Source organism: Lissotriton helveticus, chromosome 11 (genome assembly GCF_964261635.1).
Source record: "Lissotriton helveticus chromosome 11, aLisHel1.1, whole genome shotgun sequence".
NCBI lineage: Eukaryota > Metazoa > Chordata > Amphibia > Caudata > Salamandridae > Lissotriton > Lissotriton helveticus.
The window spans coordinates 533,494,587-533,521,389 of NC_136072.1; the positions used below are offsets into that span (position 1 = coordinate 533,494,587).

Below are 26,803 nucleotides of genomic sequence, written 5' to 3' on the forward strand. Positions count from 1 at the left end.
TGTCACAACTGTACATCATACACAGAGCATACCTTGCACCGGAGAACATTAACAAATACTTTTGCTGCGTCAACGCTAAATGTTTACAATGCCACCTGGTGAACGCAAACCTGTTACATATGCTATGGGACGCCCTTCATTGGTCACTAACTGGCACACTCTCACCACCCAGCTCACAAAATGCACTGAGGGCACGGTGGCAAACACATGGGAGACCTGTATCTTGGGTCTGTATCCAAGATACAAACAGAACAAAGCATTGTCACGCTTCATCGACCTAGGCCTGATCACTGCCAAGCGCCTGGTCACCAGGCATTGGAAACACGCAGATCCCCCTCCCCAGGAAGCCTGGCGCCGTTCTTTCCTTAACTAGGCGCAAGCGAAAGCATAGCATTGCACCGAGAGAATGTGCTAGGCCTCCGCCAGACCCCACTCGCAACAGCCTGAGATGCCATGCTCCGAAACTTACAAAACCCCAGCCAGACACACTGCTCTCTTGCATCAGACATGCGACCTGAAACTAATAACCACTAATATTCCCAATGAGAAGGCCCTCTTGCACCTCCCCTGCGCTTTTAGTTTCATCACACACCAACACATGCGCTCCTCACCTGGGTGAAGGACTAATAACCAACACTCTAACAGCAGACGCAATCAAACAGTGAATAACCTCGCCACACAATTTGATGTGCTCTGAGACTTCGTGACCCCAACTAAATTCCCTAAACCCTCCCCTCATGCACACCTGAGCGGATTAGAGGTAATCAGCACTCAGAATACTATCCCGTCACTACATACAAGCCTCCTCCTGGTCCTGGACAGCATTCTACGTTTGCAGCCACAATCCAATCCATAACAAATGGGAAGGACCTCACATCTGTACTCCTGACATGTTGTCCCCTCGGCCATATGTCTCTTGCTCTTAGCTTAACTCATGGCTGCATATGTGCTGCTAACCCTGTTTGTACCCTTAAGAAATGCGAATAAAGAAATGTAAACAAAAAAAAACAATGTGCATGTTGTCCATACGTTTGGCGGGATATTAGGGCCAGGGAAGATCAGGGTCGGGGGGATCTCAAAGTTGGGCCATGTTATCCCTGTAATCTTTATTTTCCTTTCCTTAACCCCCTCCCCCCGGTATTATTCAGTTCGACCAAAAGGAATGTAATGCCAACATATCAAGTTGAAGCTCCTACAGTCAGCCCCTCCCATATGTGAAGGCACTTATCCTGTTCTCCTACCGAGGGGGGAAAAGTAGAAGTGGACATACGCCTATGTACTAGTGCCAGAAACAACAGTTTAATTTATTTTAATGGTAATATAAAGAGTCCGCTGTAAAACAGCATTGAATGTGAGAAAGCGAAACAAATCGGATAATGTAACTTGTGTTGACATGTAGACCCTTTGTAGGAAGGTGGCTACCTGACTATGGTTACCCCAGATTTTTTGCCTTGTGTTTAGCTGGTTTTTGACTTAGTTGACCTGGTTCCCTGCTAATCAGGGCCCCAGGCCATCTGCTCTCTCTGTAAAATGGATTCCATGTACCCTAGATACATACCACAATTGGAAATGGACTCCTTGTCAGCCCCTGTATAATGTACTATAGGTGCCCAGGGCATAGGGGCCACCAAGGCCTACCAGGGGCTGCAGCATATCTTTTGCCACCCCTGGCTGGTTCTTAAATTGACACAACTGGCTGATCACTCAGCTGGGGTAAGGTGGTGTAATCACCCCTTGCTTAGATATAGTATACCTATATCTAAACCTATATCTGGACACATATAAACCTGTGAGCCACTCCTATGGAAGGCCTCATCAATCCTGGAGGCAGAGTGCGTGGTTTAATGTGAGATGGAGCTCTAGCATGAGCTGAGCCTGTCTGCAGCTGTCGGGAACAACTCCCTAAGCTGTTTCAGGATAATGCCATACCATATACTCTTAAGTGCATTATAATCCTCGCGGTTATATAGCAACTTTGGTTTGGCTTTATCAAAACATGTCGTGTAAGGTGTCATACGATTTGGAATACTATCCCCTCGCCAGTTCTGGCGACGGGTATAGCATTCCACCCCTCTAGAGGGGTAAGACATGTTACTTTGCTTAAATGCGGTTAATTTCTAAAAGGACCATGGATCCACAAAATGGATGCCTCTGCCACAGACACGAGTCTGACCCCCTGAAGCTGACCGAAACTCAGCCAAAGGGGCCTGGACAAAGGGTTTCCTGTCACAGGGAGGTGTTACACCCCCCCAGACAGGAGATAGTGGATTGTAGCAGGGAGGTTTGAAAGAAACCAGACACTGCATGGGGAGCACAAGGCTGCCCCTTGCATAATCCGGCCAAACCGGTTCTGGGGCACTCCAGCCCTCGTGCCAGGGCGGCCTGGATCAAAGGAAGGGAGTGTATCCACCCACTTCCTGGGTCCCACCCATAGGAGGGGACCTAGCAGGTAATCCAGCCCCCAAAATTAGTATAAGACTGGGAGCAGTGCCAATGCACTTCAGATTATCCTGATGAAACATAAGAAACGAAACTCTGGACCCTTCGACATCCTACTCAACGTAGAAGACTGAAGAATCTCCCTTGTGGTCAAGGAGTGACCACCCTGTGCAAACAGGCACCATCCAGCCATCGACGTCTGCTTTGTCGCAGTTCCCGCCGGAACTCGAGCGACAGAGATCGACGAGATCAAGCTTGCCTGCCTTCTAACCGCCCGATCCACAGTCCCTGCAGAGCCGAGACCCGTGGAGGCGACCGGAAGCGTGGGGCAAGCCATCTCGGAAAGACCACGAGACGCTGACCGTGCAGCCCACGAGTGACCCTCGAAGCTGTACACCGGGGTTTGAGAAGCCCCAACCCTGAGCCACTCTTGCACCGAAGTTCAGCCCTCCACGCTCGACGAGTGCTGCGTGGGGCCCTTCTGCTTCTTTTGGCTCAACGCGTTGGCCCGGTCACTTGCCAGCTGGCTTGTGGCCCCTGTGCCGACGAAACTTGAAATTCGACTTGCGATTCTGGTTGCTCCAGATTTGCACCAGCTCCCCTGAAAAGGAGCCCCCACTTGCCTGGTTCCGTCCTGGTTCCACCCTGGTCACTGCTGAGTGACCCAGACTCTGTCCCCTCTGCTTTCAGGTACTTTTCGACTTGAGTCCACCCTTGGACTCCATCGGACACTTCTCTTTCACCCCGCCTGCAGCCCTTTCAGCTCCAAGCACCAAGAGCCTGCGTGACGAAACCCGACTCAACTTCGACCCTGTGCACCCGCTTCCTGTGGGTGAGGTAACATTGCAACGCCGGTGTTCCCACACTGGTACACACCTCTAGGGTCTGTGTCTTATGTTTTGTTCGTCTAGGTTCAGCGGAAGTGTCCTTTAACTCTAACTTTGTAACTTTTACGCACCATTGCCATTTCCCGACTTCAGCATTGCTTGTCCCGACTGCTCCCAGCGATTCCCTAGGCCCTAGGCCTAACCACTGTTCGATTGGTATCTCTTATACCACTTGTTTAGTATATGGTCTGAGTGGCCCCTCGCCCTCATCCATATTTGTGCAACTTTGTATGTTATACTGTGCTTTTGATTTAACGCTTGTGCCCCTTTATTCATAAAGAGTACTGGGGATTATTGTGAGTAATAAATACATATATTTTTATAATATATACTTGTGTGGTGTCCTTTCATTTGATATTACAGGATTGTATGTGGTAAAACAGCTCGCTTAACACGACCTCTTAAGTTAAGCCTTTAGGCTGCTTAGTCCATGCTACCCCTAGGATAGCTTGTCTAATAAGGTTGACTTACAACCAGACACCATAAGGGATTGTTTGGTCTGATAACAGGTGGTTCCAGAATTGGAAACATCACCTATTAGGCCAACTTCTCACACCCTTTCACTCTGTTACTGTTTGAACAATGACAATAAAAACTGATTTAAATAGAAACAAGCATTTACAATGCAACGGTCTCTCCTTTGCAAAAGTTAGAGCTATTGGCATTGTAAATGACATTTTCTTTATTTATGCGTTGGTTTTGAAAACAGATAAATAAATGGCATTGTCATTTACAATGGCAATAGCTGAGCATTGATGTGCGCGTGCTCACACTGCTCACTTCTCACTAGTGGAGAAGTTATGGCATGAGGTCATGCCAGGTGAGCGTTGTAGGGGAAGGGGAATCCTTTAAAGAGAGTCATTTTCTCTCAGGATTTCCCTTCTCTTTTTGAAACTAAGGAGCAGCAATATTGTCTTGGTCATTGTCTTGATGTCGCGATTATACTAAAATAAAAGAAATAGATGTTTTTTCTATTTCTTTCATGTTGGTATAATCGCGGCACCCCCGCTTTACTTGTAACATTTTAAAAGTAAAGCGCGGGTGCCGCGATCATACTAACATGAAAGACATTTCTCTTTTAGCCCCGTTCCTTTCCGACTGGGTGCCCGACTTCCTGCTGTGGTAAAAGGTTCCTTATCTTCTTTATGGGGCCATCTGGACCCATAAAGAAGATAAGAAACCTTTTATGCCAGCAGTAAGTCAAGTAAGCCAGTCTGAAAAGGACAGGACCTAAAGAGAAAGAATAACGTCACTAGGACCTCTCCTCCACTGGCTGGCCACCGTTTAGCATGAACGGTGACGCCAGCCAATGGAAAAGAGGGGCGGGGCTTAACCTCGCTAGTGAAACTCACTCTACATCATTAAATCTCACCAGCTCGACTGCGCATGTGCGCAGTCTTTTGCAGGCCGAGACCTAAAAAGAGGAAGAGACGTTGTGAATATACCAAATTGAAAATGAAATATCTATTAGCATAGAAACATCAGTTAACAAAATCACATTCATAATATGCTTGGTGAATACTTATTGAGTGTCACTGTACATGGGTGTGCACATGCAGGTAAGCGGTACAAAGAGTACATAGCACAAAGCATACACCTTTTACATAAACACATTTGACACCATTGATTAGAAATCATACCCCTGTACTTTCCGTTGTCAGATCAGCCTTGTGATCTTCCCTTAGTTTTAAGCGGAGTCCTTTTGCTGTGTTTTTTCTCAAAAAGTAGCTAAGCTTTTCTGGAGTTTGTCACCTGGAGAACGTGCCCTCTCTCACGATTGGGATACTAGAGCCGCTTGCCTATCGAAAGATTTGAACCAAGTAGCTCTGCCTCTAGCAGAGGTGAAGATACTTGGCAGCACTAAGTATGGTTCACTGCACCTTTAGTTCCATGCTGCTACAGAACAAACCCTTGTTCAACTACACACTTTTTTCAGTTGTGATTTGTTCAAATATATTTTACACATTGCTGTACACCTTTAGAGCTCTGAAAACTAATAATCGCAGCAGTGTACATACTGCCCTTCATTAAGCATGCAGAAAAGGTTAATATGTAGTCTGAACGTTAATCTTTTTTTAAAACCACAAGATTAGAAGATACCCAGTAAGTGGGGGGGCAGCGCTATTTTCCCCAGCCTGACTGTTCGCTGTGCACAGCAGCTTCCTCGGTCGGGAGGGTAGGGTTAGTGTGTTATCGGAGCTCGTGAACGCCGTGAGGGAAACTGCACAAGCGCGCCAGAGACTGTCACCTTGCCGGGCATTCAGCAAGCGCCGTGAGGGAAACGGCAGTAGTCCTTACCAGCAGACTCTATTACCCAGCGGCCACAGAGCGGGCGCCGGCCGTGACGCTGACCACGCGCCCGGAGGCGCAATAAGAACAGTGAGCACCTCCCGCCCCGCGGGACGCACGCGGGACGCGCCGGGCTAAGCCCGGGCAAAGGGCGGGCCCTCTGTGGCCCTCAGAGGCCTGAGGAGACTGGACTGGGCCAGGGACCCTATATCATTTTATCTGGACCTACACTGTATATGACTCACGTGAGACTTTATTTCCTATTGTTTTATTTATTTATTTTAATTCATGAGTAAGTAGTGGTTCTATCTGCGTTCAATATCCTACACTATAGTTATCTAGGATGTCTAAATCAAAAAGCGATAAACCAGCACAAGGTCCTGGCACCATTGATAATTACTTGGTGAAGAAAGTTAGCCAAATAAACAATGAAAGACGTGCCTCTTTAGGAAAGGGCACTGTGGTAGTGGAGTTGCCTGAATTGCCTGATTTGTCCCCCACCAGGATGACTAGAGACGCAGGGGCTAATACAAGTTGTGTCACCATAGTAGAACCACTGACGCCCATTACAGTTAGGGTGGAGGTTCACCCTGAGGTTCACCCAGATCAACATGCCCTGCTAAGTGAGGAAATAGGTGACATTAGTGAAGCTCCGCCTGTTATTAGGCCGATGCGAACTTGTAGGATAGCACATCTAAAACAGGGGGGGGAAACATAACGCTAATACTAAAAATAAGAACGGGAAAGAAGCACATAGCCCTGCCATAAATCCCTTTGTGTTTACAGGAAATAATGCCAATGGCCCTAATCTGAATTCTGATCAGTTTGCTTCTCTCATTAAAAACCTAGAAGCAAAACTCACAATGAAGATAGAGGAGCTAATTAAACCACTAACCAGCCAGATTGAGACCCTGGTCACGGAAGTGGCTAGGCTGGGCGGCCTGATATCTACACATTTGACTGTACCAATTAATGGCAGCGTGAAGGTGGGTGGAAAAGGGCGGGATGTGGTGAAAGCTAAAGACCACCAGAATACCGGAAGCATTGCCGCAGTAGCCACCACTGGGAAGGAGGCATTAAGTACATCAGCCGCCCCAGTGGCAACTGCTCTGCTGACTCAACCCATCATAGCCCCACGAAGTGGTCCACCCCCTAGACCACCCAGGCATAATCGTTTTTTGAATTTACCACCTGACTGTGCCCCGTTCGTAGCAGTTCTGACCAATGTTCCACCTTGTGGGACACATCCCGCCTCACCATATGATGAATCTCATGCATCACTAAAAAATAAGACAGTAGCATGGCTTAATAAAAATTGTGGTTTTCCCACCTCTTATTCAGAACAGATAATGGCAGTAAGGAGGGTGAATTGGGTAGGACCATCCAAAAAGATGGGAAGTGGTGATTGTATTGTGGTAAATTTTAAACATCCTCAGCATGTGGCAACTGTTCTCTTGAGAGCTTCCTCACTAGTTTATAACGAGAACAGCATCTGTGTGCGCCCACTAGGCTACTTTTATGCACATTTATGCAAACTCACACCCCAACAAAGGTTAACCAGGCGGGTGTTTGAACCACAGACGCCAGCTATGGATGCACATTTCATATATAACATCACTAATTCCTGTGGCTCTGGTAGTTTGAATGAAAATTATAACAGGATTAATAGTGTTGGACGCTACCAGCATGGGTCTAATATTAACACACAGAACAGGTATGAAGTCCTGTCTGGATTGGAGATGTGTGATTGACGGGAGGTACCTGCGGCTCAGGGCACTGGGACTTCAGGTGAACCTATACACACAGAGAACCCACAGATTAAAGCATCTGGATGTTATGTTGTTTCATGGAATATTGCAGGCCTGGCTGCCAAATTGACTGATGAAAACTGGGTTCACTACATAAAGCAATTTAAAATCATCTGCTTACAAGAAACTTGGTTGGTGGGGTGTGATCTTCATCTGGAAGGGTACAAGGCCTTCTATGTGCCAGCAACACCATCAATAAGGGGCAGGCCGAAGGGGGGACTTGTAATTATTGTTTCCATTTTATTATCATGTAAGATGCGTAGAATTGATTCACAGCACACAGGAGTGATGGGCCTAGTTTTATATGGAGAAAACTGTCGGGTTGGCTAAGTGAATTTTTACAATGCCATTTATGATAGTGCAGGCACTAATCAAATTTCTGTTTTAAATTCTTTTGTTTCAACTTTTTCGGAAGTTCTTGGTCATAATTTTATGATCATGGGAGATTTTAATGTGCACCCTTGTGGCGACCCACTGAATAAATGCCTAACAGACCTGCATTGTGAACGTATGGGAGGTCTACACATGGAACATACTGTGGAGGGTGAACTATGCAATGACCTGTTGAACAACTTTGACCTCTCATTGGCTATGTCACTTAGGGACCCGTTAAAATGCTTTGATATTCCTACTTTTAAAGGGCACGGTAGGGGCACCTTCATAGATCATATGTTAGTTTCTTTAACGATGCAGACTTTCCTAGACTCGTTTAGTATTGTTCTAAGTGAGTTCAGTGACCATAATCCTCTAATAATCTGTTTAAAAGGATCCTGGGTGAAAAAGGTACCCCAGAGCAGCAGCATAGGTAGGCTGGGTACAACAGATGGGAGGAGGCGACTCAAATGGTCAATGGTTACCCCGGATATTCTCTATAAAAATATTACTGAAAGTTGCGCAGAGGATATCAACAATTGTACTCTTGAGGGGGGAGATCCTAGGCAGGTCCTAGTCGCTTATCAAAACCTATCGGAGAAGGTGTCAAATTTACTGTCAGTCTCCAATAAGAACGTGGGGAAAGTGGGTCCTAGATGGTTTAGCCATGACTGTACTAAAGCTGCACGCAAACTTAGGTCTGCTCTGTCAACCACCCTGAGGATTCGGGAGGAGGTAAAATTGTGCAGAAAGGAATATAAGGCTGTCATTGCATTGCGTAAGGAGTCTCTGAGAAGAGAGGCCTGGGATGAATTACTTGATCCCTCCACCTTAAACTGTAGTTCCAAATTCTGGGCTCTAGTTAAAAAAACGTTCCTGGCAGAAGAACCGGGTGATGGACTAGACTGTTGTATAACCAAGGAGGAATGGGAACTTCATTTTAAAAGACTGTATTATTCAGCTGACCCGGTTATAGTTGACGACGTTCCCTATGTTAGGGGCGGTAATATCAATTTTGATAAACGCGAGGTACTGGACGCCATAGAGGGTCTTACAGCAAAGAAAGCCCCCGGACCTGACGGAATACCACCAGATCTCTATAAATCAGATCCAGGCTTTTGGGCACCCATCCTGGTAGCTGTATTTAATGCTGCTGCTTTACTGGGTTGTCCTGTGTCCTGGGGAGTGTCAACAATTGTCCCTGTCTTCAAGAAAGGAGACAAGGGCAGTCCTCTTTGCTATCGCCCAATATCATTAATAGACTCTATGGTCAAGATCATAGGGAGAATTTTACTGCAGCGTTTAACAAATTGGACAGCTGATAATAACATTCTGTCCAATTCACAATATGGTTTCTGCGAAGGTCGTTCCACTATAACGCAGTGTCTCAACCTGTTTCTCATATTGAGTAAATATACTGTTGTACAGAAGGGAGCTGTCCACCTTGCCTTCATGGATCTGTCATCGGCCTTCGACTGTGTCAACAGGGGAAGGCTGTGGCAGACCATGAGGGAGAAAGGTGTAGACAGTGGGGTTGTGGACTTTCTGGCGGATCTGCACAGTGATACCAGAGCTAACGTCAAGTTCTCAACCAGTGGGGAAACTACGGGTAATTTTAATATTAAAAAGGGTGTGCGGCAGGGTTGTATCCTGGCCCATTTCTTTTTAATTTTTACATTAACGACTTAGATGCTGCACTACAGGAGGTAAAATCAGACTGTCCTAGAGTAGGCAGGCGGGGTATTCCTGTACTTTTATACGCAGATGATGCGGTTTTAATTTCGAGAACGGAAAAGTGTCTCCAGGCACTTCTGAATGCTTTTAACAACTTTATGACTAATAGGGACCTTTTGGTCAACAATTCCAAATCCTATATAATGCATGTTGGCCGTCAATCAAAAAAGAACTTTATTTTTAAACTAGATGATGTCCTGATTCCTATCACTCATACATTCTCATACCTTGGTGTTTTATTTGACTCAAAGCTCAGCTGGGCCCCACATGTGACAAAAAAGAAAGGGGAAATGACTAGGGTAAATGCCTCTATCTTTAATTTTGCCACTAAACTAGGAAAAAAGCCAAATACTGCCATGATGAAACTGTATAATGCTAAATCGATAGCTACTGCAGTTTATGGCAGTGAGATATGGGGCTATGTAAGTGGTGAACAGCTACAGGTTACTGAAAATAATTTTTTTAAGCGTTTGCTCTGTGTCCCAGCCAGTACATCAAACCTGGCGGTACATGAAGAGCTGGGCAGTCAGTACCTATCCGATATTGTTGGGTTAAGACCACTGACATGTTGGGCAAAATTATGGCTAAATGAAGACATTCCGTTAACCCACTTGATAGTGAAAGACCTTGTATCTCAGGAATATTCAATGCGTGTGCCCTGGTTAAAATATTTGAGGTCTCATTTTCTGAAGCTTGGATTTCTGAACTTATTTGAAAACCCGAGTGAGATATTAAAGGGTGATGTGGCAGCAATTAAGCGGGCTTTTTATATGGATAGAATGGCCCAAAGAGAAGAGGTTGAGCTCATGAAACCTAACATTAGGAAATATGTCATGTTAAAATCTTGTGATACTATGGAACCTTACCTAACATGCTCCTTTACTTCTCATGAAAAATTCCTGCTGACAAGGTTCAGGTTTAATATATTTCATCATCTTTTAATTAGACCTAAGTCAGACATTTTTAATAAAATTGCAGCGCCCTGTGGCTGCGACAGGAAGTCTCCACAGGATATGCTGCATTTTATATTTTTATGTAAGCTCTATGAATACCCCCGAAAACGCTATCTTGTCACTCTTTTAAAGAAATTAAATTTTAATCAAATAAGACCTGCACTTTTGTATCTACAGCTTTTGCACAGTGATAGTGTTCTTCAGGTGATAGAATTTCTAAAATTGACTGTTAAAATGAGAAAGTGCCTAGATGAGTGATTATATACCCCTGTAGGATGTTGAATTTATCCATTTTGTTGTAAATTCTGTATTATTCGCACTTTAGTCTTGATCTTGCCTACTTACTCATTAATGTGATTTGTATTATATGTCTTTTAGTAACTGTGATTTTAACTATGAATTGTTTCATGAATTTTTGTGCTTTTATGGATTGAAATATATCCGAAATAAAGTCTTATTGAATAGTGTGTTGTATATCATAGTAGTGGCTTTTGTAATATGAGCAGTCTGCCTCTAAGCCTAACGAACACACAGAACAGATAAATGTTATTTTTATTTCTTCTCTTCTCAGGAAAGCAGCATCTGTTATTTCCAAATATCCAACTAAGATTAAAAATGGAAATGAAGCAAAGAAACTGGTGAGTTGTTTGATATAGGCTAATAGTTCTGCTATACCACAAGTAGGGTTTTCGGTTTTCAGAAGAGCTGTCTCGTTCCATTATATCGTTAAACCGCCCAGAATATCTGTGCGGACATCTGTACTATTTGAGCTTCTTTAAACAGAACTCCGATTGCAGTGTCCATCCCACCCCATCGCAAAGATGAAATGCTGCAATAATTGGTGCATTGGCACGTTCTATATTTCAGTAGAATACACGTGTGGTCTAGTATAGTTACTAGCATTTAGATTTATAAAAATGATTCCATGCTAATCTGAACATAGCGCTCGATTTATTATATGGAGGAAGTCCGTGTCCCAATAGGGAGCAGTGATGATTTGTACTTGCTCTCAGTGGTTTCTTTTCTGTTGTATTTTTCTTTTTAGATTTTAATAACCTAGTTAGTCTCCATTTTTTTCAGACCTTGTCACAATTCTGTCTTCAATATGATGAGTCACAATAAGTAAAATATTGCAGAGACGCACACAGGCTGTTTTCAACAGGGGCATTTTTTATAAACTCCCCCAAGGTTTATGGTAATCCTGCTCATCTTTACATTTTACCAGCCCATTCAGGTTTTTTCACGAGCACGTTAACAAAATATGTACCTAATGTATCTTCCTGGAATAATTTCCTCAGTATTTTTTTTTATGCCTGTGCGAAGAATGGATTAGACATTTGTCAACGTTTTTATGTGGCATCAGTTGTACTCTTAATTGCCCTTCATTATGAAGTCCTGACCACTTTACTTTAGGTTGGCTGTTTTTTCTCTAATAAACCGCTCTTATCTTTCCTATTTATAACACAGGGATGTGATGGGGAGGTGTTGGGGCTGCTGTGGGTAATCTGTGTATCGTGGGGATCAATCGAATATGTTGTGCTCATGATCTTTTACCCTAGGTGGCTCTAATATATTTGGAATGTATTTTGCTGAACAGTCGTTCAGTAGTGCTTTTCTTGGTGTATACCACTGAGACTGGGCTGCATGGTTTGCTGAGAAGAGATGCCTTTTCAGTTCTAGGTTATTTTCTTACTTGAGATACACCTGTGCACAGGAAAGTGTTTGCCCTATTTGACGTTTTGTGCTTTATTTAGGAAGGAGTTGGTGCCAAAATTGCGGAAAAGATTGATGAGTATTTAACGACTGGAAAATTGCGCAAGCTGGAAAAGGTGATTTTATTTCTCTTTATAAACCTGGCTCATAAACTCTATCACCTGCACTACAATATGTCTCCCTTGTTGCCCTTTGACTAAGCACTTGTTAGGGAAAGATCTAATATTCTTACTCTGGAGTCTCAGTGACCCCTCTGAGAGAGTCCACAGCCTCAAGGGAACCGCGCACAGCTGAGGCATGGTATGGCGCCCCTTACCAAAGCACTCCCTCTCCCCTAGTTGGAGAAGGATCCAGTAGGTAGACCTTGGGAGTCTTAGAGAATCAACCTCGTAAAGCACCCCAGCCTCTTTTCATGCTCTCTCTCTCTCTCACCCTCCCCTACCGCTTTCCCTCTTTCATTCTTTGTCTACTTCCCCAGCTCCTATCCCCTCCCCCCTTAATCTCTCGCCTTGCCTGCTATGCCCCCTAGCCCCCTGAGTAGCCCCCTGTCCCTTGTGCCCTTTAACTAAGCACTCCTTCTCCCCTTGTTGGGGAAAGATCCAACTACTTATACTCTGGAGTTTCAGTGATCCCACTGAGAGAGTCCACAGCGCTAAGGGAGCCACGAAACTGGAACAAAATCACCATCGACCAAATCTCCTCATCGCTTCTTCATAACCCCCCGGCCCACTCTTCAAACACCAACCAAGCAGCCGCTAACCTCACTCAATGGCTAACGAATAGCGCCGACAACCTAGCACCTTTGAAAAAACGTCAAACCAAACTAGGCAGCAAAAACGCCCCCTGGTTCAACGATGATCTTAAGACATCGAAGAAACTCTGTCGCTCCCTTGTGAAGGCTTGGAAAAAAGACCCAAACACCAGCACCAAGTACGCCCTCAAAAACGCCACTCGCACACACCACCAACTGATCCGGACTGCCAAGAAAGCTGCACTTAAAGACCGTCTAGACAACAACGCCCACAACAGCAAGGAACTATTCAACATCGTCAAAGAATTTACCAACCCCTCAGCCAACTCCAACGACATCACTCCCTCTCAAACCCTCTGCGACTCCCTTGCCTCGTTCTTCCACAACAAAATCGCAGACATCCACAACAGCTTCGACAACCAACACGAAGACCAAGCCACCCAACTTTCTGCCGTACCCTCACCCCCCTTAAACATCCTAACTGATTGGAACCCAATCTCCACTGAGGACACCATCCACCTGATGAACTCCATCCACTCAGGATCCCCCACAGACCCATGCCCTCACCATATCTTCAACAAAGCTGACTCCATCATAGCACCACACCTCCGAGACATCATCAACTGCTCCCTCAACTCTGCCACCTTCCCGGAAAGCTGGAAACACGCCGAACTCAGCGCCCTTCTGAAAAAACCCACAGCTGACCCCAACGAACTCAAAAACTACCGCCCCATCTCGCTCCTACCATTCCCGGCCAAAGTCATCGAGAAAGCCGTCAACAGCCAGCTCGCCGCCTTCCTCGAAACCAACAAATCCCTCGACTCCTCACAGTCCGGCTTCCGAGCAAAACACAGCACTGAGACCGCACTCATCGCAGCAACAGACGACATTCGAACCCTACTGGACAATGGAGAGACAGTCGCCCTCATCCTCCTTGACCTCTCCGCAGCCTTCGACACAGTCTGTCATAACACCCTCCTACAACGACTCAAAAACATTGGAATCCAAGGAAAAGCATTGGATTGGCTCAGCTCGTTCCTTACCGGAAGAACTCCGAGAGTCCGCCTTCCACCATTCAAGTCAGAAGCCACTGAAGTCATGTGCGGCGTGCCACAAGGATCTTCACTCAGCCCCACTCTCTTCAACGTATACATGAGCCCCCTCGCGACCATCGCACGCCAACACAACCTCAACATCATCTCCTACGCTGATGACACTCAACTGATCCTCTCACTCACCAACGACCCGAACACCGCCAAAACCAACCTACATGAAGGAATGAAAGAAGTAGCCGAGTGGATGAGACACAGCCGTCTGAAACTGAACTCAGACAAAACAGAAGTCCTTATCTTAGGCACCTCCCCTTCCGCCTGGGATGACTCTTGGTGGCCAGAGGCCCTTGGAAAAGCACCCATCCCGACAGACCACGCACGAAACCTAGGCGTCATCCTGGACTCTTCACTCTCGATGAACAGACAAGTCAACGCCTTCTCATCATCGTGCTTCAACATTCTTCGCATGCTCAAAAAAACATTTCGCTGGATCCCCACCGAAACTAGAAAAACGGTCACCCATGCTCTGGTCACGAGCCGCCTGGACTACGGTAACACCCTATACGCCGGAACCACCGCAATACTTCAGAAAAAACTCCAACGCATCCAGAACGCTTCAGCCAGACTCATACTAGACATCCCGCATAAAGACCACATTTCTAGTCACCTGAAAAACCTCCACTGGCTCCCCGTCAATAAAAGAATAACATTCCGCCTCTTAACCCACGCACACAAAGCACTTTACGAACTCGGACCCGAATGCCTCAACACACGACTCTCCTTCTACACCCCCTCCCGCCAGCTACGCTCCTCCAACCAAGCCCTTGCTGCCGTACCCCGCATCAACAAAACCACCATGGGAGGTAGATCCTTCTCCTACCTGGCAGCTAAAACCTGGAACTCACTCCCCATTCACCTTCGCCTCACTCAGAACCACCTATCATTCAGAAAGCAACTTAAAACTTGGATATTCGACAAGTAATTCCCCACCCTTCCTCAAGCGCCTTGAGACCCTCTGGGTATGTAGCGCGCTATATAAATTTTCTGACTTGACTTGACTTGACTCACAGTTGAGGCATGGTATGGCGCCCCGAGCCAAAGCACTCCCTCTCTCCTATTTGGGGAAAGATCCAGTATGTAGGCCTTGGAGTCTCAGAGACCCCTCTGAGAGAGTCCACTGTGTAAAGGGAGCCTCTCGCATCTGAGTTGGGGGAATGATACCACTTCCCCTGGGATCACAGCTTACTGGACTTTGGATGCAGCTTTTACTCGTCTACCGGTTTGTGCCCCCGTCACCCTCCCCCTTTTCTTTCATGCTGTGTCTCTCACCCTCCCCCTCCTCTTTCCCTCCTTCATTCACTGTCTACTTCCCCTGCTCCTACCCCCTCCCCCCCTGAATCGCTCCCCTTGCCTGCCTTTTCCCTTACGCATATGTCCTATTTGTCTCGACTGAACATGTAACTATATAGCTATGCTCTGATAACTGTGTAACCTTTGTAGCGATGTAACCTGCAACAATGATCTGATACTCATGTAAAGCGCTCTGATACCTCCGGGTCTAGCCAGCGCTATATAAAACCTTTCAAACAAAAAATAAAATAAATGTCTGATGTGGTGGTGGTGGTTACTTTGATGGCTACTTCAAACAGTCCAGAGTCCGTATTTTGCTCAGAACTTTTCTGTAACTATGGAAGACTTGACTCAATATGTAACAGCCCTGGTACCCCACCTCTAACACCCAGATTCCATTAGCACACGTTACTCTTTCTCACGACCCTCCATCGCCCTAATGCCACCTGGTCTCTTGTGACAGTTGCTGCCCACATGTAATCACCACAATCACTTATTATATCCCATGCCACCTTCTGCCATCCTTTGAAACCATGACGATCTCTTTTCATCCTTGATGTCATCTCTGGCCTTCCTACCGCAGTTATCGCTCAACATTCTAGACAGTATCTTTCATGTTTCCTTGTCACCCAAGATTGGCCAGTCCATATTTCATCTTTGAACTCAAGAGCTGTGATGGCATATGTAAGTTTTCAAAACCAAATCTGTGATTTGCTGATGCTCTCAATTAAATGCTATCAATGACCTAGCGAAGCCCTCCAGAGCTATAGCACTACATGCCACCCAATGAGATCTGTCACAGTTTCCTAATGATTTGATGCAGTCTTGTAAGGCATTTCTACGCAGTATTGATGAGAATTCCAGATGCGATGAAATACAATATTCCGTACATTGAAATATTTGACCATGTACTCTCTGGAAAGCAAGTGTAACTTTTTTTAAACCAATAGAGTGGCCAGTGCGATGTATTCCAAGACCATGCAGCACCTGTTTAGTGGCTGCCTGGTTTAGCTAATGTACTTCCTCTCTTCTCTGTCACACTAGCGATCATTGGCTTCATCTAACTGTTTCAAGGTGACCGTGTGGAAGCATGTGATGACCTCTGACCTATAAATATTGCAGTCCTCCCTAAGAAGCAGGGTTTTTAAATTTACCTTCTAAGGTCATAACCTGAGAAGAAATCATGGCATGACATAAAACATCAGTTAATATATTGTTTTTGATTTGCATAATGACCTGCTTTATTTAATGATTATCGTTTCTGTAGATTCGAAATGATGATACCAGTTCTTCAATCAATTTCTTGACTCGAGTGACTGGAATCGGGTAGGCATGATTTTTCTTGTCCCAGTAGTTTTCAAATTGTAAACTCGTCATGAATTAGCTGCATGCCAAAGAGTTGAGTTCTGGGCTGCTATTCTAGTTGGCTGTGTTCTTGGTTTTATACGTTGAAAGACAAGCTCTGGACTGCAGCCATGGGACCAGGAACTTTAGGTTCCCCCCAGTGTTTGTGAAATGTGTTCTAGGCTGCGACTAGAACATAGGGTTCTGTGGAAAAAAAACTGCCGTGGCACAGCGTGTACTTGACTATATAGTGGATTGCAAGCAATAAATGTATTATTTGCATGTCAATTCCGATGAGTTGTATTTTCATTAGATGTGTTCTCTTTTCTTTAGCCCTGCAGCAGCTCGCAAGTTATTTGATGAGGGAATCCGAACTTTGGAAGGTTGGTAGACAATTATAAATGTTATGTTCAAGGCATGTGTAGCTGTAGATACACATGCTTTGTGTACTTGTGCCATCAAGTGTTGGGTCCAGATGTGTGCCGGTTGTTTTTCTTCAAAGAAGTCTTTCAAGCCACAAGGCAGAGTGACGACTTCTCTTTCTGATACTGCACATGACTATCAACTCCATTGTTAGATTGCTTTCTTTCCACTGTCTGGCTCAGACATGTGCTCCCGTGCTCTGGTTCGACACCATCGTGGTGCACTTTTTCAGCTGACACTGGCTCCTTTCCTCAGTCTGTATTGTTTTCAATTGCGTTTTTCTTTTCTCTTCGTTTCGGGTCGACAATTTCTGCTTCAATCCGGTGTCTCTCCGTCAACCTCTGGCCTCGTCCTTCAGGGCCTCCTTCTGTCTGCAACCACATTCCTGCCCCAAATGTCCTCAGGGCGATGTAACAGATGCCTTTTTGCTATTTTTCCTCACTGCCACCTGAAATATCCTCAGATCGATCTCCGTCAGGTCTGTAATTTGTGTCTATCTCCTGAGCACAATAAGGTTTCTTGCGACACTTTCCGCTTCTTCTGTTAGAAGAAAACACTCTGCACCTGCTTGGCTCGACGTCTCGAGATGTCACATAGGAGCAAAGACGATACCCTGGACCTTTTCGGCCCCAAGGACATGGTGGGGGAACACCATCCACAACCGTCGGCTGCGGATGAAGAGGCTTTTTTCCCCCTGATGACAGCTCTGGCTCTTATCTGGAGAATAAAGGTCTTCCACCAGCGCCGCTGGCTGAGCAAATACCTCCCTCCTACCCCAGCCCCCTTGACACTGATTCCATGCTGACCAACCCCCTCCAAAGGGTCGTCCTGCTACTATGGAGCACCTGTACGGAGACTGTCAGGCCACCACTGCCTTCGGGCCATGGTTGGCACCCAGTACCATCTTCGAATGCTACGCCTAGCTCAGTACCAAAGAAACCAACGAGATTGACTACTTCGGCACTGGCCGCTTCTGCCTCAGAGCCGAGCCAACTATCGGATCTGTCCAGTTGAGCTGAGACCATCGCCTCCGACCAGCAAGTCCGGACACGGCTTGGTGAGCTTCGAGCCGATTCTCTATATACATCAGGAGGAGTTTGACACCTGGCATAAACAACTCATGATACAGCCCCTCAGGGGCTGGATATTCACCTGCCCCTGGGATCTGATACCCAACCGTCCAAACTGTAACAAGCCTTTAAGGATGCCTTGGACATGCCACTTTCACAGAAGCAGTGCAAGAAAGTGGACAAGGCTACAAGCCACTTGCCTGTCACTCTCCCATCACCACTACCTCATTCAGCTCTACAGCACTCAACCTCTCCACCCACTCCTCCAGGTGACCCTGCTCACTATACACCTCAAGGATTAACTAATTTGAATCTGGGGGTGACAAAGGCTGGGATACATTCTACACTCTTCCATAGGGTAATCCCTGGGACACTTATAATGCTGACCCACCAAGGGGCGCATCCCTACCTGTACCTGGCCCATCCCTCCCCTCCTGATGATTACACCTCCTACCAGGAATTTGTCCTCCGCCTAGTACTACCCCATGCTTAAAGGCATGCTACATCACACCTAGGCAGTCTTTCACACTCCTGTCCACGCCAGAGTAATTACACCTAGGGTGGACAAAAAATACAAAGCTAGCCCTTTTGGCCATCTGTGTATCCGTGGCCAGCTTCTTCTAACTCTCTAGTTGTCACTACCACCCATAAAAGGGCAAGAGGGGAGTCTCATTCCCTCGTGACTCAAAAGACTTCTTCGAAGAAAAACAACTTGCACACATCCAGGCGGAAACACTAGATGGCAGGAGCACGCACAGCACGTGAATCTACAGCACTACATGCTACAAACAGATGCTTACTGGGTAAATACAATTTTCTTTTCTGGACTTCTAACATGCACTTTAATACCTAAATCCGATCTAGTTGAAGGCAGGGTACCCAAATATCAATAGAGGGGGAAGACATTAAAGGAACAGTAGGGTCCACATAGCTGGCGTACATGCATTCAATGTAGTCAGCATGCAGGATTTTCTTAATTGCCCATACTCAAGAACATCTAAAATGTGGCTTATGATCTATTTCTCAGAACCGGTACATTTTAACTGGCAGAAAAAACGGAATAACACATGGTTAGTCAATTATTATGTTTTTTTATAGCTTCTTTTAGTGGAGTGGGAGTTATGAAATCTTCTTTCAAGAAACACTTTAAGTCTTCAATTACAAAGAAAAGTGCACACATTGTAGGGATTTTTGTGTTTAACTAGTATGTTATGTTAAATTGCTGTATATTGTGCTCTTGTGTCGGGAATTAATATATCAAACACAAGGAGATAATAGACGGAGTGCTGAAACTTTTCAGACACTCACCCCCAGTCACAGATCTGGGTTGAATTAATCATCATTCTTTAGCTCACTTCGCCACCTCAGTTCAGACCCAGCTATATGCAAATCAGTCTTGACCCTGTGCCTCTTGGAAACAGTCCAGCTCGAACTGCTAAACCAGATCTTCCCTGAACCGGAACAAGCATCCTCGGACCGGTTTCTGGGTAATACCCTTCATCAGCCAGGCTAGCTTGAATCCAGTGGCAAAGTGAGCGTCTCGGCATACCCTGCCAACTAAGGGTGAACAAAGCAAACACAAGGAGATGATGGAGGGAGTGCTGAAACTTTTCAGACACTCACCCCCAGTCACAGATCTGGGTTAAATCCTCTGCACTGGGGTGAATGTATGACATTGTTCTGCATTCTGTTCATCAATGGTTCTTTTTGCATTTGTCACCCCAAGTGGGACGAGTATTCTCAGAGGTGGGTCCCGTGCTCTCCATGCCACTAGAGTCAAACTATCCTGGCTGATGAGGGCTGAAAGCCCGAACCAGGTCCTAGAATGCTTGTTTCCATTCCAGGGAAGACCTGGCCTGGCAGTTTGGGCTGGACTGTTCTTATTGGGCGCAGGGTCAAGACTGATTTGCATATGGCTGGGTCCATACTGGGATGGCGAGCAAAAATATGATGGATTTAGGCCCAGATCTCTGTACTGGGGTGAATGTATGACATTGTTCTGCATTCTGTCCATCAATTGTTCTTTTTGGCAATTAATATATAAAAAAAAATCTTGTGTTTCCTCAAAGTAACTGTGTTAAACTAAAAATATATATATTTTAACCCCTTGAGTGCTCATGACGAGGTCAGCTAGTCATGAGCTACGGTGCTCCGGTGCTCATGACGAGCTGAGCTCGTCATGACCGCGCCCGTTACATGGAACGCTCGCATGCTGGGCTGATTCCCCTGCTGTGCTGAGCGTTCCATGGGAACGGGTGTGGCCATGACGAGCTCAGCTCGTCATGAGCACCGGAGCGCCGTAGCTCATGACGAGCTGACCTCGTCATGAGCACCGGGGCGCTGTACGTGCCCCCGCCCCCCAGCACAGCGGGGGAAACAGCCCCGCACGGAAGGGGCTAAGAGGCAAACTGTATTCTAGTTAGTGCGAAGGAAGGGTCCAAAACAGTTGCATGTTGAGCAGAACCTAGTCTACGGTTTAACTCTATGTACCAAGAACTATCTGACTTTCTCATGCTCCAGACTGTTGTGAAACCTCTCGAGTTTTCTTTAGCAGTGTGACTCCTTAATCCTGTGATTACATCCCAAACTATTTTCATATGCATGTGTAGCGAAAAAGGTTGGTTTCTGTTGCTAAAGTAACGGGTTATAATTAGGCCTCTCACTTTTCTCTTTTTTCTTATTCTTGAGATAAATACAGACTAAGCGATGTTTTTGCTATCTTATATATTTTTCGCTTTTTGAAAATAAATAGAAATTCGTCTTATTTTCTAGGAGTCCTTCAGGTGTCATTCACGACCTCCAGGACAATACCTGTGCAAAATGTACAGCCTGGTACTAGAATACTAATATTTTTCACTTGAGCATAATGCTAGATTTTATTTGGATGTTTAGGTGGCTTAACCTAGACAGGTTTCCTAGTAAAAGTCCTTATTTATAAATTAAATAAACTTGAAAATGTACTTATGAAGACTTTGTGAACGCACAAAATACATATGGATAAATACCTCTAAAATAAGGGAAAATAAATAGGGATAAGTACGGACATAAATGTTCAGAAATAAATGCAATTTAATTGGGAGCCCTAGTTATAATACTTCCTAAAGGGCTGGTTCACAAAAAGATTTGGGAAACTTCAAAATGTTACGCCTAGGATTTGCTTGCATTACTGAAATTGTTAGGATTCACAAAAATCAACAGGTTTACCTATGGAAAGCTAGGCATCATAGATTTCCGTATCTACCTGTTACCAGCTTGCTCATGTGAATTGACTGCAGTGCTTTCATTCCACATGAATGAGTATGGAGGATGTACGTCCACTACTTATGCATAAACTCTTGATCAGAAACTTGACTTTTGTAGCTGACATTAGTACGAAGGTGTGCCCAGTTGTTCCACTTTGCAGTCTGACAAGGCAATGTAGATGCTTTTTGGCAGCAGCAAATGTAACATCTTGGATGGGAATTGCTGGTTTCCATGATGTTCTTCCCTTAGAGATTTGCTCTGGCTTAGTTGGGATGCCTCACAAGATTGTTGTCTGTCAGTTTGCTGGTGGGCTATGTGGATAATCACATCAAGGGCATCGCACTGAGAGCATACATGGACAGACCAGCTTGTGCGACCTCCATCCATTTTTCCATGAGGGCCTAGCAAGACGTTCTGTACTTTTTTTTAAATCACAAGTATGTTAATTGATGTGTTCTTGTTCTAGCTGCGAAGAAGCTTTGTTATGGCCTGGACTCCTAGCTCAGTGATCCAGTGTCTGAGGCATGGTTAATTTCAGGTTTCATTACATTGTGTTTTAAAGTCAACCAAATAGGCCCTTCTTCTCTCTTACAGAAATGGAAGCTGGTAGGCAAAAGCCTGCTGTTGATTAGATCAAAACGAAGTGGGATCTGGCACAACCCATAGGTTGCCTTTGTTGCCACTCCTATTTGCTTGCTTTTTACTCAAAGGCCTTCCTTGTCCATCTTATGTTAGTCCCCTCCCGTGGGTTACATAGATCTTTGTACCATCATTTTGACGCGATAACTTGAATACTTTCACTGCTCACATTTAGGAGCTACTTTTTTTTTAGCACTTCATAAAACTGTGTGTGTTTTCCAGCTTACTCTTTTGTCTTGTTCCCCCCCCCCAAACACCTGCCCCTGTGTCCTGTTTGCTTTTTTATAGGAAACACCTGAAAACATATTTGTTTAAATCACTCGATCTCTCCTCTATCTCACTGTTTTGTCTTTTGAGGCACAGGGACACCCTGTAATGGACCAACAGTGTTTATTCATTCAGACGTTGGTGGGGATGATGCGTTCGGTTTGGGTATCCCAGCATCCCCCTTGGCTATATTTCACTGTGTGCCTTTCTTACAAAGTCTGTCATCACTTGCCTCCAATGTTTATTTTGCCTCAACTCCCATTCTCCTCTTGTCTGTCTTCACATGGCCCTTTTTTAGGTCTCGTGACCTACAATGCGCGCAAGCGCATTGAGGGAGCGAGAATTCAAGTCGGCAAAATCCTCGTCAAACCAAGGGCTTTCAGCCGCGGTTTTCCTGAAGTTCACGTGAATCACGTGAGCAAACAAGCACGCGCATTCACGGCCTGGGCTTCTCCTCCCCTAATTATTCATGGCCGGCCGCAGGCCGGCCTTACCTCCCCAGCCAGCTTCCCCCAGGACGTATCAGCACTCCTCCCACACCTTTGAAGTGAAGCTTAGCTTCACTTCAAAGGCCCCTGCTGCTTCACACCGTGTCGCATTTCTCCTCCCCCTCCCTTTCTCTGCCTTCCCTCCGTCTTATCACTTTTATCCTTTCGTTATTTTTTCTTTCCTCTCCTCTCCCACATCACCGATTTTCTTCCTTCCTTTGTTCCTTTCTTCACAATCCTTCTTTATTTTTCTTTCGTTATATTTTCTTTCCTCTCCTCCCCCACATCACCGATTTTCTTCCTTCTTTGTTCCTTTCTTCACATTCCTTCTTTATTTTTCTTTCCTTCCTTTTGTTTCTTTCTATTTTAGTTCTCAATTGTTATTCATCTCGGCTTCTTTCTTTCTCATTTTTTCTTTTCCTTTTTATTCCACCCCTCTCTCCTTCCTTTTCCATCTGCCTTACCCTGCTAGCGGGCCCCTCATCCGTCACATGCTGCCCTGTCACCCCTCTCCCCTGCCTCTGCTCCGTGTACATCTTACCCCTGCGTTCCGTCTCTCACGGCCCGTGATGCTGTGATGCGTCCCTGACTCACTCTCAGACTTCACAAAGACTGTTAGGTTTCTTTGATTATAAAGGGGATTGTTGGGGGGCGGGGTGTTTGCAGATGACAGAGAGGCCCTTACACTGCTGTCTAGTGAAATAGATGGCTTGCACGCCATGTGAAATCTCCCATTCGGCTCTGCGGTCCCTTTATAATCTTACATTTCCGATATGTGGCAGTCTTCTCTCATTCTGCCTGCATTGCTCTTATGTCTCTTGGAGTGGCGCTACTGCTACAGCAAGAGGTTTGCTTGAGGGGCAGGAACGTGGCGGGACTGGGAGATGATGCGGGCTTTACTCCTGCCTACCGAGTTTCAACAAAAATCTTTACATTTTTGGAAGATCGCCTCATTTGCTCGTGCATGTAAACGTGAATGTAATATGCATGTTTGCTAAGTGCACGTTCACCTCTGGAGCTTCTTGGCGCTGAATAACAGAGGTTTACTGTTACCCGCCGCAGTGATACTCATTTTATGTTTCATGTAAATATGTCATTTAAAAGCTATTGTATTTTTTACTGTCCCAATCACACGTACACCCCTCCGGTTTGTGTAATCTAATTCACAGCACTGCGCTGCGCCAGATATACAGGGACGTGTCTGTAGAGCTCTGTTTGTCACTGCAACAAGATCTACGCTGTGTCGGTCAGGGGGTTTGCTGCAGAGGCAGTCTTCTGAGGAACTGCCTCAGTTGTGTGATCCTGGGCAACTCGCTCTGTATCACTGCGGGCAGTCATAATTACATTAAACGCCGCCGATAACCTCCCCCGGAGCTTTCGAGCTACAGTGTCAAATTAACTGCTTGCAAAACGCCCCTCATCTCCCGGCCCCAGGTGGCTCGTGCGGAAGCGCCTGCTTGAAGCTTTACAATGCGCGATCGCTTTCCCAGTACCTTGCTTTTATCTGCTGCATACTGACCGCAGGAATACTGCAGGCAACGACTCGGAGGGCCGAGTAGACATGCCTACAGCTTTATGTTGTTTCCTTTGAACCCAAGAGGAACAACTCAACAGGGATTTATAGTGCATGAAATTGAAAAAGAATTACGTGCTCATGTGACCCACAAATATGGAACGATAGACGTGAATTGCTATGTAGAGATGACCGTCGGAGCTGGATTTAGGGACACATTTTATGGATTTAAGAACACATTTTAATCTCAAAATAACCGCGTGTCTGCATATAGTATCACATGGGTAATCTAGTTGCCGCAAATATCTGTAATTTCAGGGCATAGGTTTGCACGATGCTGAAATAGCTCAGTGGGTTAACTTGCCTGTTATAGAAAATTGCGTGTAACCTGCAGGCCACAGTTCTGTGTAAGTTAGACCTGTGGGCTAATGTATTTGTTTCAGAGATCCCTATGTGCCTGTTAAAAACAGCTGCATGTAACCTGTAAGACAAACACATGAATTCACAGTAGATTTTCACTCACTCTTTCTTGTTCCCAATCAGGTACCCAAGTAGATTAATCCATATACTTTAAGAATCTGCATTCTACCTACAGGTCACAGGATAAAATCCAGGTGGCTGTCCTCAGTCTTTCCAAAGTCAGTAAAATGAGTATCATTGAGTTGGGTAACAATAAAAATGTTTCCTTTGTTTGCCAACTTGGCAAGCTATAAGCAGAGCTTTTGTGTGGAAGACAGTTGATGTCAGCACTGCATTAATCAGTTGCTCTTCAGTAGCGTTTGCACAAAGACAAAAAGTCTTCTTCGTTGTGAAAAACACATGAATCCAGGAATGAGAACAAAACCGAAATGTTCAGGAGTATAGGCCAAATCATGTAAACAATATTGTCTGAGATGTCTGAAATTTAGTTCAGTTTTCCATTGTTTTATTTAGCACTTAGTAACGCTCACAAGGCATTGAATTGCTTTTTGACGAGTAACAGGCATCTATAGCAACCAAGATTTAGAGGCTAGCTCAAGATTAATGAGCTTTTGGTTTATACTCTTCAGATATAATCCAAATCATACCTTAGTCGAAGACTCTTGCTGTTGAAGGTCTTGCGCACTCAACAAGTTTCTACGTCATGCATTTCATTTACGATGATTTGTTATTGAAATTAATCATTTTTTGTAATGGATAGGTTAGAAATTACAGGATGGCTTCGAGTTAAAAAATTCAGTGGTTGATTAATCATATTAGGGAAGATGAAATGTCATTGCTGGTTGGAGAATTGTATTGTATTTTGTTGTATGGATAATAAAAACCTTTAGAAAAGATAAAAAAAGTGAACATGCAGACAAGCACTCGCGTTGCCAATAGGTCTCGCAGTAGGAAAGTTGGAGCTATTACAATTGCAAATAACAATGCCTTTTATTTTTGTTTTCATTTTAAAAACATAAAGGGCTTTGTCATTTACAAAACCAATAGCTCCAACTTTCCTATTACGAGACCTATTGGCAACGCCAGTGCTTGTCTGAATCTCAACCTATATAACCCATATGTTATGTCATCCAGAAACTCTGACACATTTCTGATGGTCAGGGCCTTTTCTCAAACATTGGCATTGTCTATCATGGGTAGGATTATCATATTTGTTAGAAAGTAAGAGGGCCTTTGGATGTGGTCTCATTCAGCTTGGTAGACAAGGAAAGCGCATCAGATTCTAGATTAAATGTTCAATACACTGGTGGAAGTTTTTCACATTACAATCATCATGGTTGAATACACTTTATGGTTAATTAGCCCACAAAGTTAGCATTTCCTGCATAATTAGAAGGATTTTCCATTATCCCCAAACTCTTCAATCAGGCCCTATGAATGCTGATATTAGGACATCACATAACCTATTATGCTGCTAATTTTTGTGTCCTATTTTTTTCCAGATTTGAAAAAGAACGAGCACAAGCTGAACCATCACCAGCGGATAGGTCTAAAGTATGTCTCCCCCTATCTGTTTGAGACGTTGTTGAATACAGCATAGATGTGTTCTAAGCTGCCTGCTAGTTAAATTCTGCTGTTTTTCCTGTTCTTTTTGGCTGGCATTTTGCAGACCTGCAGTCAGGAATCCACCAATGTGATAGGTTGTTAGATAAAGGCAATGCCCTGAATATCATGCCTAGTATCATCTGAGGGAATACACCCTTGAACATCACTAAAGTTCTGCAGTACCTCGGAAATCAGATCTGATGATTTTTTTGATTTTTTTACTAGCAATACATCCCCAAGTCTTGAGTTTTTCCTGCAACTAAGCCAAATAGTTATCAAAAGAAATACTTGTACACCTTCCAATTGTGTTAACGTGAATATCAGTAGGTATTTAAAGAGCAACTTGGACTGATATTTGATATTTATATTCCTATCACCAACCTTCTTTATATCTTCCTCAGCAAATTGTGGTTATATGTGTGCGCTTTTTTTGCGAATACCAT

At 44.9% G+C, this 26,803-nt stretch overlaps 1 protein-coding gene across 1 annotated transcript in view; it reads left to right on the plus strand.

Annotated features, from left to right (window-relative positions):
- Window positions 1-26,803, plus strand: part of POLB (DNA polymerase beta) — a 129,246-nt gene that overhangs the window by 31,247 nt on the left and 71,196 nt on the right. Inside the window, exons 3-7 of the mRNA XM_078666218.1 lie at window positions 11,054-11,120; window positions 12,237-12,311; window positions 16,616-16,674; window positions 17,026-17,075; window positions 26,258-26,309. Of these exons, the coding sequence (XP_078522344.1) occupies window positions 11,054-11,120; window positions 12,237-12,311; window positions 16,616-16,674; window positions 17,026-17,075; window positions 26,258-26,309 (303 nt within the window). The remainder of the gene's footprint in view (window positions 1-11,053; window positions 11,121-12,236; window positions 12,312-16,615; window positions 16,675-17,025; window positions 17,076-26,257; window positions 26,310-26,803) is intronic.